This window comes from Alexandromys fortis, unplaced genomic scaffold, assembly GCF_014885135.2.
Source record: "Alexandromys fortis isolate MF-2015 unplaced genomic scaffold, M_Fortis_MF-2015_v1.1 scaffold_22, whole genome shotgun sequence".
NCBI lineage: Eukaryota > Metazoa > Chordata > Mammalia > Rodentia > Cricetidae > Alexandromys > Alexandromys fortis.
In genome coordinates, this window is record NW_026067900.1 from 13,539,255 (window position 1) to 13,556,429 (window position 17,175).

Here is a 17,175-nt window from a genome sequence, read left to right on the forward strand (position 1 = left end):
CATCTAGGTTGTTTCCAGGTTCTGGCTATTACAAACAATGCTGCTATGAACATAGTAGAGCATATATTTTTGTTGCATGATAAGGCCTCTCTTGGGTATATTCCCAAGAGTGGTATTGCTGGGTCCATGGGTAGGTTGATCCCAAATTTTCTGAGAAACCGCCACACTGCTTTCCAGAGTGGTTGAACAAGTTTGCATTCCCACCAGCAATGGATAAGTGTACCCCTTTCTCCACAACCTCTCCAGCATAGGCTATCATTGGTGTTTTTGATTTTAGCCATTCTGACAGGTGTAAGATGGTATCTTAAAGTTGTCTTGATTTGCATCCGCTCAGTATTTCTGCAGCCAGCCTTCCATGGAGTTCAAGGCATCTAGTGTGGTAGCCCTGGGAAGCGAGTCTGCCCTTTAATGGCTCACCTTGTAGAATCTTTTGTTTGTTTGCTTATTTATTTTATTTTATTGAGAAAGGTCTTGTTATATAGCTCAGACTGGACGTGAGCTTGTCCCGGAGTGCTGGGATTGTAGCTGTGAGCCACCTTGCATGGCGTACAATGCCTTGAGGTACTCTGCATATGTGGACATGCTTAGTAAGAATGAGGGTTGACGGGAAGGGTTTCTCTTACACCTCTTTATTTATTCATTTAATGTGTATGTAATCTATCTGTGCATGCACGTACATGTGCCACGGCCTGCATGTGGAGGTCAGAGGACAATTTCAGAACCCGGGTCTCACCTTCTTCCACAATGTGGGTTCTGAGTGTTGAACTGTGATTGTCACCTTTGGTAGCAAGCACCTTTACTTACTGCGCCGTCTTGACAGCCCGGACAGACTTTCTGAGAATTACCTCATTGTAGATTTAGGGCTGTGCTGAAGAAGCAAGCTTAGATGTGTGCCTTGAACTTTGCTCACTTCATTGAAAAGTTGCACTTCATAGTTTAAATTGAGAAACTGATTGGATAATTTGATTTACCTTTTTTTTTTTTTGGATTGGGGGGTTGTGCTTTGCTGTATGAGGTTGACATTTTCAGAATTTTTAAAAGGATAATTATCCCCTAAACTATCATTACTGTCCATTTCTCTGTGTATAGAAGATTGCCATCAAATTATTAGTGGTTTCAATGGAAGGATGCGGGGAGGGGGGGCAGGGAGAGGTGTGACTAGGGTCTATGAGAGCGGTGATCTCAGTTTTATGTCACTTAATCTCCACAGCAATTCTGTAAGGGTAAGTGAGACTATCCCACCACTGAGATAAAGGTAAAGATACGATCAGGGAGTCAACCTGCTCAGAGCAGTCAGTGGTGGGGCAGAGTTTCAAGCCTCGGTTTTAAGAGAATCCAACTCGTTCTAGTCTGTCGTCTCTGCTTACTCCTCAGGACGGTGTGAGCTGTTCATTCATGCACCAGGGACTGTCAGCTGTGTATATCGTGCTAGGCCCTAGGAGCAAGCAGGAAACAAGGGGTCTGTGCCCCGATGGATAACAGTGGCACAATGGGATGTGTGTTTTAGCGGGATTAGTGCTGATCTGAAGATCAGCAAGAGTAGAAGCAGGTACGTAAGCCACTGCGGAAGCCTTGGGCTGAGATAGCAGAGGAGATGCAGAAGAGTGGGTGGGTCTGAGGTGTCTCTGCAGGGAGAGCTGGCGAAGTTAATTAAAGGGTGATAAGAATTCGGAAGGAGCCGGAAGAGTTGAGGATGACTCCAGGTGGGATTTGAACTGAGTGATGCTGTCTTTACCAGTGCAGGGCAGAACAAGGCGGGGTGCAGACCCGAATAATGATGACAATGTGTCTGTTCGTTGTGTTAGGTTCCAGCAGGCAGGTAAACGTCTGGGAATTTCATGGGGATCTGGGATGATAAGAAAAGCTTGAGTATCCCTCACACACAGATGGCATGTGAAGCCATGAGAGTGGCTGCCATTATAGGGAAAACAGGCATGCATGCATATGCAGCAGAGGAAGCCTAAAGCAGAGTTACCGGTTTACTGTCTATGGAGAATCTTTGTTTCGTTTGTTAACTTAGAGTTACATGTAAATATAGGAGCTGCATAGAGAAGGTAGCTCATTCTGCAAGCACTGCATAGGAAAGATTATCCACCAAACACACTGCAAGATGCAGCATGTGAGCAGTTTTCAACTGAACCGTGTGTCTCTGTGTGGCTCTTGTGAGGGACTGCATCTCAGAGTCCTGAGGTCATGGGATCTTCAGTGGAGTTCCTAGGCGTGCATAACAAACAGTATGTTACATCAATCGTCTGCTCTTTAAGTACAGGTGAATAGTGGAAGAATTAGGTTCCCACTGAGATACTGAAAGTAGAATATCTAGGTTCAACTTGCTGGCAGATTGAATCACACATTAGTCTTATAGCATAGGAGCTCCGTTAAAAAAGCATTTTGGATAGCTGTGCCCGTTTGGTTGCTCAGTAGACAGAATTATAAATGTTAACTTTCAGAATGCCAAGCGTGAAAGCCTCATAGGGACAGTTGAAAATGGGATGTCTTCAGTGGGCACTACCTGGAAACCACTCAAATGCGAGAGAGACAACAGGTAAACAGTTCATTGTTCAGTAGACCCACACGGCAATATGGTTGACTGGGCTGCATATAGAAATGCTTTGAAATGAAGAGAGCCAGACACAAAAGAATGCGGACGGTATGATCTCATTTATATGAAGTTCAAGAACAGGCAAAAACTGAGGACAGCGGAGATGACAGGAGGCGTGGGAACCGGTAGAGATGCTCTGTGAACCGAGGAGGGTGCTTCTTAGATGGTGCAGTCATCTGTCCAGATTCATTAACGTGCGTATTTAGATTTGTTCACTTCACTGTGAGCTTCAAATTAGCAGCAAGGTAGGAAAATGGGAACGTATGCTGAGCAGTTGTGTGGGAATGAGCCTGAGGAATACATGCCTGCTGTCTCAGACTCAGGGAGCCCACAGGAAAGACCTCCCCCCCCCCAGCCCCGCAACCCTTCAGGTCCAAAATGAGTCCTTTTTACACTCTGTTAACTTTGCACCATAGATGTCTATTCCTACAAGATGAATGAGCCACTCAGATTCCTTGAGGTAGAATTCTAAATTGTCTTCAGATGGAAGGTAGGAACTGTGAGCATTTCCATTCCAAACTGTACTCCGGTATACTCACGGCCAAAGCAGGCAGGTTCCAGGGTGGAGCAGCCTCTGCCTTCGTTGTCTAAGGTAGACAGCAAGAGGTAGCAGGATGCAGTAGAGAGGGAGCAGGCGTTTTTTATGACTTGTGATTTATTTACATGGGTAAAGGAGAAACAATTTGAAGACATCTCCACAGTTATTCATGTTGCTTTATTTGTTCCTCTGAACAGGAGATAGTGGAGAACCTCCTTCAAAATGGAAGATGGAAAGCCCGTTTGGGCTCCCCACCCCACAGATGGATTTCAGATGGGCAACATTGTGGATATTGGCCCTGACAGCCTAACTATTGAACCCTTGAACCAAAAAGGCAAGGTGAGTGTCTCGTAGAGATTTCGAAATGTGATCTCTTTCAGATACAGCTGTATGTGTATATATATATGTGTGTGTGTGTGTGTGTGTGTGTGTGTGTGTACATAAATTCTTCCCCATGAAAGGTGAAAATGAAGTCGACATTCCTGCTGTAGTGGCGGAAACAAATGCCCGGCAATGCCATCCAAGTTTTGGGCTGACTTCCTTGTTTAGCTGGGAAGTGCGCACTATGAGGAAGTAGGATCCTGTGATTCAGAACCAGCACTCTTAGTTGTGTGAGAAAATGCACTCAGTGGCAGCATCTATATCCCATATGCCAGACTGTTAGGATCACTGGTATGGCTCTGATGGAGTCGGTGTGTTACCAAGTAAATGTGGATGATGCGGGTGCTGCTCTGAGGTCAAGCTCTGCTTGGAGCTTCAGCTTTGTCATCTTCTTTTCCTTTTTTTTTCCATTTCATTTACATAAACATATAATGTGGGATTTGGGTAAACATCTTTCTATTAAGGAAAGATATTTGACTCTTAAACCTCCCATATATTGTTATTTTTATGATAGTAGTATAAAATATACTTTAATTCTGTACATATATTATTTACTTCCTTTTGTAAAGTCTTAGACATAGACTAGTCATGATTCCTAAGTGGACCTTGGGGGAGAGTGACCAGGAGTTTTGATTTGCTTACAGCCAGAGCCCCCGGTATAGACATGTGTGTTTCAGTCTTTTGGACCACAGTCTCACAGTTTTAAGTTTAACAAATAATCCTACTAAACATTTTTTCTGACTAAATATGCTGATATAATTTCTGTTTACTTCAAGCTCTGCAAATATCCATGAATAATTTATGTTCTACTGCTACATGGTTAGCTAAGGCCATATGACTGCCATCCTTCTGGGAACCGTAGAAAAACAAAGTGGATCTCTCATGAGGTCTCTTCAGAGAGAGAAGACTGTTCTGTTACTGTAAACAACCCAGGAACCAGAATGCCTAATATATATTGTGCCATGTTAGTGGAGGCCAATTAAAGATGCCTTCAGGAAAGGAAAGATAAAGTGTTCTCGTTTTCACTCATTAGCAGTACCTGTGCGTGCTGTAAGCCACACCGCCTTTTTAAAAAGTGGCTTTTTAAAAGTTCACATACAATAAATTTTGATAGCCTTTGCCTTTTGCTTAACGTGTTTCATAAGCTCAGTAAGCTAAAGGCCAGAAGTGAGGGCTGTACGTCCCGAGTCTGTTCCACTGAGGTTTGTCACCTCTGTAGGTGACAGAGTAATTCAGCTCAAGAATAAAAGAAACTTGATTTTAAGGGGATGTGCTTTTGTAAAATATTTTATATATTTCAGAGTGTTTGAACTATGTCATGTTAGTGTTCCTAAGGTGTGNGTATGTATCTAGAACCAATAGAAGTACAGTTTAATTCAGTCATTTTGGGGACATTTGTTTATTTGTTGCGTGTATGTGTTTGTGTGCACATGTGCATGTGTACATGTGAAAGTCAGAGGCTAACTTGAGAGTATTGGTTCTCTCCTTCCATCCTGTGGGTCCCAAGGATTGAGCTCAAGATCTCAATCTTCATGGCTGAGCCATCTTGCCAGCCTGGAGGCTTAGTTTAAATTATGGAATCACATAAATTTTATAGATCTACAAATATTCCTATGAACTAAAGTCTAAATTTTCTAAAAAATATTATGGAGGCTTAAGCCACTGCCTTTACAGAAAGTTATTTTTAGTGTGTGTGTGTGTGTGTGTGTTGTACACAATCCTTTTGAGTAGAGATCAGAGGACAACCTGTGGAAGTGGTCTCTTTCTTCATTACATGGGTCCTAGGAGGTTAAGCTCAGGTCCCCAGGCTTAATGGCAGGTGCCATTATCTACTGAGCCATCTTGCTGGGCCCTGGTTTTCTTCTGATAATGGAAAAACTTCCCTAACATAAAAATAAAAACTTTATGATGGAATTTTTTTTAAATGAGATATTTTGTTTTATTGAAAGTAGAGAAAACAGAGGCTGCTTGTTAATTTGGGGGTCTGAAGGAAGAGGGAGAGAGACTTCTGGACTGGTCTTAGCTTGCTGTTAACCTTCTTATTTAAGGAGCTCAGTTGCTCCTCCCCGGCAGCATTCATTTCTCATCTGGAGTCTTTTTCATTGGCTATAGTTCCTGCCAGGTTAGGACCATGCCCTCTGTTGCCATGGCTGTGGCAAGTGTATATACAGTTCTGTGGTATTAGCAGCTATTGCAGAACGGATTTTCCTACAGAACCATTGCTATGAATTGATTGTTTTATGCTGTCTTCTTCTACATACTGTTCACTAGTTCATACTGATCCAAGTTCACTTTTGAAAGAATAGCCTCCAAAACATCTAAATTTATAACATTGAGAACATATGCATTAGTTTGCAAAGAATTAGCTTTCTGAGTGTTGAGTTTAACAGTATTCTAAGCTGGGTATGACGATGTTGTTGTTTTGTGTTCGCGGCACTAGAGATTGCATTCAGAGCATCGCATATTTTACCCAAGAGCTTTCTTTACCACTGAGCAATCCCCGCACCACCAACTTGGTTATACCTTTAAATTGGAATTGTCTGTGAAGCCTGAATTTTTACTTCATAAACTATGATCACCTTATTGTATATAGCATCCTTGCACACATAGAGTTTCACACTGTTTTCGGTTTTGGTACTGGAGATCAGGTCTGGGTCTTTGGACATGCTGAGCATAAACGCTACCACTGAGCTAACCCTTCAGTCCTGCAGATGCCGATATTATTGTAAAAGAACCAGGCCATTTTTTTTGAAGAGTTTAATTTGGTACAGTTGGAAATGTCAACTGGAAGAGTTGATTGTAATTATTTAGAGGTATAAATTTATAAATAACTGTTAAGATGGCATGGATTAAAATTTAATTCTCTTTAGATGTAATTTGAGACCATTTGTTCTCTGTTACAAGATGCTATCTTAATTCTGCAGTGTCTCACATAGCATTTTAAGTGATGAAAGAATGCACGTTTCTTTTTGGGTTAATTTTTTGTTGAGACAGAATCTTAGCTTTGCCTGGCTTTAATCATTATGTCGCCAAACGTGACCTTGAATTCCTGATTCCCCCTCCTTGCACCTCTCAAGTGCTAGAATTGCAGGCATGTGCCACCACACCCAGTTTTTTGTGGGTACTTTTAATTATATGGATCAGATATTCTTATATTCTTGATGTATTTTTATGTGGGAATTGATATCAAATATATTTCTCAAATAACAGTAGTAGTAGTTTGTTTATGCTGTATGTAAATGATTATGCATGTTTCTGTTTCAAAACAACAAAATGGTTTATATGCAAGCATAAAAGTGCTTTTGATTTTTGGTAACTAGCATGCCTCTAAGCAGAAATTTAGGATTGGTGTCTTTGTTACTTTGTTAGGATTAGTGTGTCTGTTATTTTGTCTCCCTGTGGGTGTGAGAACCTGGGATACTTACTTGGTAATTGCTATTGTTGATTCATGTCTACAGTGGTAGTGGACACAGTTTTTGGTGGAAGTTACTGTCTTTTGAAAGAGTGCTTAGTTAAGTAGTAGAATCTGTGTTAGACTCTAATAGAGAATGTATCGTTGCTATCATTACAATATATGCAACCAGTTGAACTCCTTGTCTTTTTTATTATCTACATTTACAATTTTTTGTTTGTTTGCTAGACATTTTTGGCTCCTATAAACCAAGTGTTCCCTGCAGAAGAGGACAGTAAAAAAGATGTGGAAGATAACTGTAAGTATTAATTTCAAAGTTACTTCTTCATCCATAGAAGTATCTGCTTCCAGAAAGTCAGTTAGTGGTTATGTTACTAGTACAGGAGACTAGGTCGGAGCACACAGGTTTGATAAGAGCCCCTGGGAGCTTGGAAGGCCTAAGTTCATTCCTGCATCCCATGTGCAGTCTGTGAGGGTCTCTTGAGTGTCTCCTACTGCCCTTTCAGTTGTGTGGAAAGGGTGATGATGTAGTGTGAGGTTTCAACTGAAGGCTCATCTTAGTTGTCTCTAAAGTTATTCCAAACCTTGTAGTGGGGGATGAATTCATACTAATTTGGAAGCTGACAGCAAGAGTCATTTAATATCACTCTTTGGATATGGCAAACCACTATTAAACAAAACAAACAACATTGCTGAATAATTTAGAGTTAAAACGTTTATCTAAGAGCATTATGTTAAAACATAGTATTGATTTGCTTTATAGAGACCTTAAAATACTTGGTGAAAACTTCTTTATTCATTGAACAGGGCATATTTATTTTCTATTTCAACAGTCAGAGATAATCACATTTTAGTTGTTTTGGATCTTCATCACTGTAACAAAATATCTGAATTAATTTAACAGGAGCGGGGAGGCCTGTTTGGTTTCTAGATTGGGAGGTTTCTGTCTCTGGTTATTTGACACCTCCATTTGTGCCTTTGGTGAGCAGTGCATTATGGCAGGAAGTCACTTACTTCACTGGAGCCAGGAAGCAAAGAGAGCTAAGAAAATTCCCTGTCCCCATCGTTCCTTTAAGGCACACCCCAGTGCCAGCCTTACCTCTTAAAGTTCCCATCATCTTCCAACAGCTCCAGGTGAAGCTTAACAGAGGTATCTTCGGAGAACATTCCAGATCAAAACTGTAGTGGGGGCAAGTGTGGTATATGAGGAGCAGTTCTAGTTACCATGGATTTTCTTAGAAGTATCTAACTTAGTAGTCTCCAGAAAAGGGGACAAGAGAAAAAATACAGGTTTATTCTTACTGTTTTTCACTGGCGTTTAAAATTGAGTAAGCCTGAAAGACCACATATATAGATACAGGTGTTGTGAATGGTGCTGGTGTTGGGGGCACTGTGGGCTGATGGGGAGACCATCATGGGTTCTGATTCTGACTTCAGCTTGCAAGCTGATGTGCCTACAGGCCACGTTGCTCCTCTTTTGGGAAGTTCATATGCAATGTAGAAGTAGTTATGTACATTGTGTGCTTAGAGGGGATGCATTCGGGCCAGTGACATGGCTCAGCTGGTAAAGGTGCCTGCAGTGCAAGCTCGGCATCCTGAATTCCATTTCCCTGGTCCATGTACAGGTGGATGCTGAGAACAGCTCCACAGAGTTGTCCTCGGACCCACTCAGTGCCATGCCATGCATGCCCCATCACTAAATGTACACGCACTAAAATAAATGGTCTTCGAGGTGTGGTGGTGCTCACCTTTAATCGTAGCTCTTGGGAAGTGTAAACAGGCAGATCTCTGTGAGTTCAAGGCCAGCCTGGTCTCAGGTCAGTCAGAGATGCATAGTGATACCATTTCAAAAAAAAATATTGTTGTTCTTTTGACTATAGTTAAATCTTTAAATACCTAGACATTAAAAGTAAGCAGTCCGTATAAAGTATTGTAAATAGCCAAGCTAAGTAACTATAGGGCTGGCTACCAGAAGGGGGTGGGGTGAAACTAGGTGTTTCTGGGACCCTTGTGAACACTACTAGGGAGGTGGTTGAAACTTAACCTTTCCTACTTTGACACACAGCAGATTTTTTTCCCCATGAAAATGGAATAGCCCGATCAGTGTGACTGAAGGTCCTCCTGCCTTTGACAGATATCGTGCCTGTGAGGAGTTTATTTGGCTGGATGAACAGATATCTTTGAGAAGGCAGGTGGGGAGTAAGGACTGGGGTGAGGAGAATAGAGTTAGCAGCCATCCACATGTCAGTATCGGGTTACATGGCTGGTTTTGACCCGGTCTGCATGCTGTGCTATCAGCGATTCTCCCTTCGAGGGAGCAGATGCTAGTGTGTAGGCAGGTGTTCAGAGGAAAGTGAGATGTGGGGAGAGGCTCAGCAGAATGCTGAAGAGAGAAGCAGCAACACGTAGATTGGGCTTGTAGGGAATGAGGGTGGGAGAAGAGCAGGAATGAAGGTGGAGCCCTTCCGATCCTTCCTCAGTTCAAAGGAAAGTTACAACTCAACTGTGAAGAGCCCCATCCTACTGCTCACTCTCCTGCTCTGCTTTTGGGGGCATCAGAAGGCAATGAGGCCCTTAGAAAGTGAGCTGACTTCATTGTCTAAGTGCAGAAACAGGGCTGTTCTTTGCCAGGAAGGTCTAGCAAGAGGCTCTTGTAGGCACTGTTGACTTGTATACTGGGGATACAGGTACTGAACATGTGCTATGTCTTAAGTGAGGACCCGTAAAACAAGTGAAGTCTGCAGCATCTTGCCCTCAAGTATTTGGCTTAGTAACTGAAACCAGAAGTATAAAATTATCATCCTAATCCTGACAGATTAGGAAAGAAGAGACTAGCTCTGGAGGTGGTGAGGTTGGAGAAGTATCATTTTGAGACAGGTCTGTATCTATCTCAAAGTATCATTTTGAAAAGTGACTTTAAAGAAAATATATATATATATATATAAAAGATAGATAGATAGATAGATAGATAGATAGATAGATAGATAGAGAGGATGTTGTAGGCAGACACGATGTATGAATAGATTGTGGGTTTGATAAATAGCTATCTATGTACAAGTTAGGTATTAAAACAGGTTATAGAAAATCATAAAAATGTGTACAAGTTAGATATTAGAATAGGTTATAGAAAATCATAAAAATGACCATTTGAATGCATGTTTAATAACAGCTTTCAATAGAGTTTAAGGTGAATGTTTGTAGTTGAGCCCCAGCAGGTTTCTTTGAGATGGAGAGAGATTTAGTTAGTGCTCTAGTCTACTTAATGCATTCCACAGTTTGGACTAGGGAGAATAGAGATGAAAGCCATAGACAAATAGAAGTCACTCTAACTACGAAAGAGGTAGGGTGACCTTCACAGCCATCCTGTACAGCAACGGGGCTGTAGACAAGGAGGGAGAGACAAGTCAGGGATTCAGGTTGTGTTAACAGTAGGATACTTACCATGAATCTGGCTGTGGGTTGTATCTTTCTTTATGTGGATGCAGAGATTTAGAAACTGACTTTAAGTGGGAGGACAAGAAGAGATAGCTCTGATGTTGACTACTGTTTTCAGTTTGGATAACTGATAGAATTATGGTCGCAACAGCAAGCCAATGAGCATACGTTCTGCTCTGGCTTGTCGTGGAAATGAAGCATAAGACATGGGAGTGCATAGGGACTAGGTAGGGAAGAACTTGGGATGGATCGCTGCAACAGAACAGAGAACAAGGTGTTTGTTCTGATTTTGAACTTAACTCATAAATATGCTGGATGCATGATATCTCTTGGGCCTGACTCTCCTTTTATCAGTCATCATGAGAACTATCCAAATGACTTGTTGGTCCCTTATTATTCTAAATCTGTATGGTTTCTCTTTTATCGGTAAGCTTCTAGCATTGAACTGGATTAGTAGCTCAGTTTGTAGGGTCCTAAATGGATACAGTAGTTCTTTCCACTTGATTGATAGTTGACATTTAAACCTGACCTCAGCAGAATACATCACTGGTACTCACTATATGTAACTCACTGGAATGTATCGTCTATAATTCTTACAGATGTAATGAACAAGATTTATTTTAGGCAAATGTTCTACCAATGCAACGTACCCCAGATGGATTTGGTTTGGACTAGCCCATGGGGTTTATGTGTACCTGTGTTCTAAAAAAACATGGTATTAAATCTCCCCTAACAAGTGAATTTTAAACGGGAATCAGAGTGATTGTGTATAATGAGCTTTATTTTTAATCTTTATTTCAACTCTCTAAAATTTTCTCTTAGGTTCACTGATGTACTTAAATGAAGCCACACTCCTCCATAATGTCAAAGTTCGGTATAGTAAAGACAGAATCTATGTAAGTATTTGACCAATGACTCTAGTCTTTGTGGGTAATTGTCTCACATGGAACATTTACTTTTTCCCTGCGTGGTCTGAGTGTACATGAGAATTCTAATGCATGCTCTCCAAACAGAGCTCCCATGAACCTGGTACACAGTGGGTACTTAATAAAATTTACAGAATAAGATAATGAATTCAGAGAACCAATTATTGGACTTACAAAGGTTCAATTTGAGTGGTTAAAACTCTTTTGGAGTTTATTTTTGGTATATGTTTACACATCTGTTTAATTTCACTTTTCACACCGTGCAGAGAATTTAAGGCGACATATATGTACTGAAGTTAAAAAGAAAGCTAAATAAGGAAAATTAAGTAAGTTAAATAGAAGGCAATAGCTGAAGAAGTATCAGATAGACAAGAATGCTGATCATGGAGCCTAAATAACTGTAGGATTTCATTATTCCTTACATTCTGGTTCTGAAATGTACAGACCATTAAACACAAAGAAAGACAATGCTTTTGTTGTAAGTAGTTAGTCTCAGATAATTCAGATGGTTATTTAGCTACTGTGTTTTAATTATCATTATTCATTGGGCACAGATGAGATTTTATAATGTTCTGACCTGGTCGTAGATTCTTTTGTTGGCTGGAGATGGATTACCACACTCTGGTATCCTGTTATAAAGATGGGCTTCATTATTTTTGAACGAAGGACGCACATGGCTTCTTTGACACTTACAAGATCAAATGACAGTCTTAATCTTTTATATCACTATCAATTTGCCTAATTGTACTTACTTAATTCTGACTAAATTACATCTAGTCTTTGCCATCTGTCCAAGTAGTGACAGCTTGGAAATAGAACTAGCGTGGTCTCTCCCAAAGAATCTGCTTGTCTCCTGGCTGTGCATGCTGATAAGACTCTACTTCCTTCCATTTTACCTTATCCGTGCAACTGACTAAAGAGTCAGTTTAGGTGTGAATATAGGTATTCTTGGGTAGAAGCGTTTTCAGAGGTGAAGTTTATTCTGTTTATAACTTGTGATTGAACAGACTCTAACGTTCACTGAGTGTTGTTTTAGATATTGAAGCAGCAAAGTTTTAAAGCCTGTTGAAACAGTTTAACTTGTAAATCAGCGAAAATCAATTTGGATATAACTGGGGGACTGCCCCTTCTGAGAAGAGCGTAAGGACCAGAGTTGTCAGGCTGCCTGAAGTCAGAAGTGGCATGTCCTCTTCTCCTAGCCAGTTAGGCCTTTTAGTTATAAAATCATGAGATGGTGGGCAACCCATAAATGAATCTGTTATTATTATAAAATCTAAATAAATGTATCAATTGATATTTATATAGATGCATAATTATGGGAAGGAGGCAATTTAGAGTAATAATTTAAGCTTTTTGGTAGTTAGATTTGATTAAAACAATAGTTGAGCCTCATTTAACATTTTCATGTTACTGAAATCTCTGATCATTTACTTTTTGTCCTCATTTCTGGGGATTTATTTCTTTTTATTTTATGTGTATGTGTGTTTTTCCTGATTGTATGTATGTGCAGCCGGTATGTGACTAGTGTCTGTGGAGGTCCGAAGAGGCTTCTGGGAGCCAAACCTGGCTCCTTTGTTTGAGCAGACAGTGCTGAGCCACCTCTCCAGTCCCTTCTGTCCTCGGCACCACTTTCCTCCAGGAAGCTTCTTTGGGGACTTTGTGTGCATTTAGCAGTTTGAGACAGCAGGATTTTTACAGCACTTCTCTTCCACAGTTGGGAAGAAAGGAGAGAAGTAGGGCCTTGTATGCCTCGGTTTTGCCAGTGTTACTAAACTACAACTCTCTATCTCCCCAAGTAGAAGTTCTATAAATTCTATTAGTGCATTATTATGGCCTTTAAATACCAAATTAAATTTCAATTTTAAAAGGAAGTTGAAGTTGCTCATGGAATAGTTACCCGCCAGTGGTTAGCGTGTGGTGTTCTGCAGAACTCCCATGACCAAGTGGTCACATCAGAGCTGTTTCACTCCCAAGCATTCATTGACAGGGAGGCTCAGACTGAGCTAGAAGATCATTTAAATGCTTTAGTGTTGTGGTGAATAGTCCGCGGATACCTGTGGCCTGAGATGAGCTGTGGGACCCAGCTTGTGGACTCTGGTAGAGTCAGTATGTGGAGAAGCCATCACCAGGGAGAATGATGGGAAGGTATTTTTTTTTAATGAGTCATAGGGACATGGTAAACTATAATCTTTATTTTTTTAAGGTGTTGACTTTGAAATGACTGTGGAATGACAGCATAAGGACATTTATTTAGAAATAAGTATTTCTTTGGAACTTGAGAAATAGTGGACTCTGTAAAATCAGAAAATATTTAATTTAGGCCTAGAAATGTAGATTGTGAAGTCTTGTTTGTATGAGAATTGAAGGTTTATATCCACTGAATATTTTTCCTGTTTGCCTTGTTTAGTTTTGAAGGAAAGTAATACATGGAAATTTCCTTTTTCTGCTTTTCCTACTTAGACATATGTCGCCAACATTCTGATTGCAGTGAATCCATACTTTGATATCCCTAAAATATATTCTTCAGATACAATAAAGTCATATCAAGGAAAATCTCTTGGGACGATGCCACCTCATGTCTTTGCAATTGGTAAGTTATATTTTTAATTCTTGTCTTTTCTCATATCATACAAATTTACTTGATTTTTAAGTTGTTTTGAGATTCATTGTAATGTTACTGTGCTATATCAGGATGTTTTTATGCAGCTGTTTACTGTTTGTTGAATATATGCACCCTTCCTCCACCCTCCCTCACACCCTGCACTTGCCCCTTCTCTACCCTCCTCCCTTTGTTAGTCCATTTTGTTCCCTAGAGAGCTTCACCTCTACTTTGATATAATATCTTCCTATGTGATTTTATGTATCTATGTAACATAGAAACTGCATAGGAGAGAAACACGAGACTGTCTCAGTTCTGCTTACTTTGATGATCTCCAGTTAAATCTGTTTTCCTGAAAATGATGTAATTTTGTTTTTCTTTATGGCTGGAAAATGTTCTATAGCACCTTTTCCTTATCTATTCTATGTTGTAGGACACCTAGGTTAGTAAAAGAACTTAGGTGTTGTGAATTGTGCTGTGGTAAACACTGGTGTGCAAGTAACTCTGTGATCTCTTGACTTGGAGTCTCTTGGGTAAACACCCAGGATTGGTAAATCTACTGTTGTTTTTATTTTTAAAAAAACTGTATGTATGTCTGTCTGTGTGTGTGTGTGTATGTATGTGTACACGCACACGTGTGCACATGCAAGGTTGCATGTGGCAAGGTGCATGTGTTGAGGTCAGAGGATAACTTGGAGTGGGTCATGTGTGGAGGTCAATTTGTTTCTCTTCTACTTTTACATGTGTTCTAGGGATCAAACTCAGGTTGCTGGACTTGCATGGCAAGTACTTTACTGAGCTATGGTAATAGCTTTACTTGTTTATTTTTTATTTTTTTGAGGAACTGCTATACTGATTTCCATAGAGGCTGTACTAGTTGACATTCCCACCAGCAGTGTTTAAGTGTTTCCTTTTTGTTTGCATATATTAAGTGTACTTAATTTTTTTCATTATGACATTTTCATATATGTGTGCATAATGTATTTTGATGATACTCACCCATTACCACTCCCACTAACCTTCTTCCTGTTCCAATCTCACCCTTTTTTGTGTGTGACCCAATGGATTTAATTAGTTTTGTTTATAGGAGCGTGGGCACCTTATCATGGCTATATTACTAGAAAAAATGTCTCTGCCTCTCCAGCAACCATTGACTGTGTATAAGTCCTTAGGAAGAGGTGGAGCTCTGTGAGCTCTTTCCCTTCCATGAGAGGGTGTTTTTAACAGCTCCGTGTTGTGCGGTTAATCATAACTGGTATGGGTTCAGGATTGGAACAGCCATGTCCTTCATGCCCGGCAGTCAGCATTTCACTTTTCTCCCCATCTTTTTTCCAGGCTCTTACGTTCTTTCTGCCCCCTTCCTTAAGATCTTTGTATAGTCTATCTATTATTTAGATATCTAGCTGGAAAAGATCTCATCCCGCTGTGTAGGCTGTCTCTTCACCTAATCAGTGTTTCCTTTGACATGTAGAAGAAGCTCATTGATCTCATGGGATCATATTTGCCAGTTGTTGGCATTACTTCCCGAGTGACTGGAAGTGACTGGAGACCGCTTCGGGACCACTCAGAAAGCCTCTGCCTGTGCCATATCTTGTGTTTGGTTGGCCTTTTCCTCTAACAGCTTCAGACTTTCAGGTCTCACACTAAGAGTTTTCATATATTTAGACCTGATTTTTGAATGGGGGTGAGAAATAAGGATTGGGCTTCATTCTTCTACATGTGAATGAGAGACTGTCTTTTTCTCCAGGGTATATTTTGGCACCTTTATAAAAAAAAATTAGGTCGTTTGTATCTGGGTTCTGCATTCTATTCTATTCATCTTTGTGCCTGTACTATGCTGTCTTTTGTTATTATTATTATTATTATTATTAGTCTGTAATACAACTTGAAATCAAATATGATGGTCTCAACTATTGTTCTTGCCTAAGATTGCTTTATTTATCTGGGATGTTTTGTGTTCCTATATGAATTTTAAGATTCCTTTTCTACTTATGTGAAGAATGTCATTTTATAAATATTGCTTTAAATCTGTTGATTGATTTTGGTAGTATAACCATATTCATATTATGATTGTTACCATCTGTGAGCATGGGAGGTCTTTCCACTCTTCTGGTATCCTTTTCAATGTCTTCGCAGGTTTGAAAGTTTTCACTGCCTTAGTTAGGTTTGTCCTGTTTGTCCTAGGCATTTTATTTTATTCTTCAAGGCAACTACACAGGGAATTATTTCCTTGATTTATTTCTCAACATGCTTGTTATTGGTGTATGAAAAGGTTACTGAGTTTTGTATGTTTATTTTGTGTCCTGTCACATTTCTGAAAGTGTGTCTTAGCCCCAGGAGTTTTCTGCGGCATGCTCTAGGGTTTCCTATACTGTCATATCATTTGTTAATGCTGACTAATGTTTCTATTTGTGTTTCTTTTGTTTCTTTCTCTTGTGTTATTTCTATAACCAAGACTTGAAGCACTATATTGATAAGAGTGAAGAAAGTGGAAACTCTTGCCTTAGTCTTGATCGTAGCAGAAATGCTTGCAGGGTAAGGGAGCTGGCTTACAGGTAGAATGAAGAGAGGGGAATACAGCTATCAAATAACCTAAAAGAGTTCCAGCCTAAAGTGGCTGAGACGTGGAAACCCACACACTAGGCTAGCACATGGTGTGTGGGAAAGACAATCGGAAGGAAAACAAAAGAGGGAAAGGGGTGGTTAAAGGAAAACAAAAGAAGAGAAGGGGAGCAGAGAGGGAGATGGAAAGAGATGGGAAAGATAAGAGAGCAGAGCTGTCTGGGTAGAGTGGCTGCTAAACAGAGAAGAAGGACAGATACACAGGGGAGAGAACTGGGTGGGGATAAAGTCTGAGTGTACTCTCCCTAGCGTTGGTGGCAGTGTTTCTTCCCAGGCTCTCAGATTCCTGGCACACCCCTGGGTAGTCCTTCATGGGTCAGGTCACAGATACTGGTCACATGCCTGGCCAGTCCTTCAGGTGCCAGGTTGCAAATGCTGTTCTCCTAGTTAGTTTATTATTTAATAAAAGATACCATGCATTGAATACATATTTTGCAAGACCTGTATGCCTTTTAGGTGTTAATGTTGTTCGAGCATGTATCCTACCGAGGGAGGATCTAATACTTTTGCAGGCAACTCATGGGCCAGCCATGCATTATTTATCAAATGCCTGTGACCTCTGAGGCATGTCTGCCCCATTGAAAGTAGGCATAATAGAAGACAACTTAATAGTACTTTTTTTTGAGAGGGAGAGAGAGAGAGAGAAAGAGAGAGAGAGAG

The 17,175-nt window shown here is 40.4% G+C and overlaps 1 protein-coding gene across 9 annotated transcripts in view; it reads left to right on the forward strand.

The window, feature by feature from the left end:
- Positions 1–17,175, forward strand: part of Myo6 (myosin VI) — a 138,163-nt gene that overhangs the window by 53,360 nt on the left and 67,628 nt on the right. For 8 of the 9 annotated variants that reach the window (XR_007589297.1, XM_050126354.1, XM_050126395.1 and 5 more), the window contains exons 2-5: positions 3,338–3,479; positions 7,162–7,231; positions 11,191–11,264; positions 13,755–13,884. Coding sequence is in view for 8 of the 9 variants with exons in the window: in XM_050126354.1 (XP_049982311.1) it covers positions 3,363–3,479; positions 7,162–7,231; positions 11,191–11,264; positions 13,755–13,884 (391 nt within the window). In the remaining variant the exon portion in view is untranslated. Of the gene's footprint in view, positions 1–2,522; positions 2,546–3,337; positions 3,480–7,161; positions 7,232–11,190; positions 11,265–13,754; positions 13,885–17,175 lie in introns of those variants that run through there. The other variant, XM_050126378.1, reaches the window with a different exon arrangement.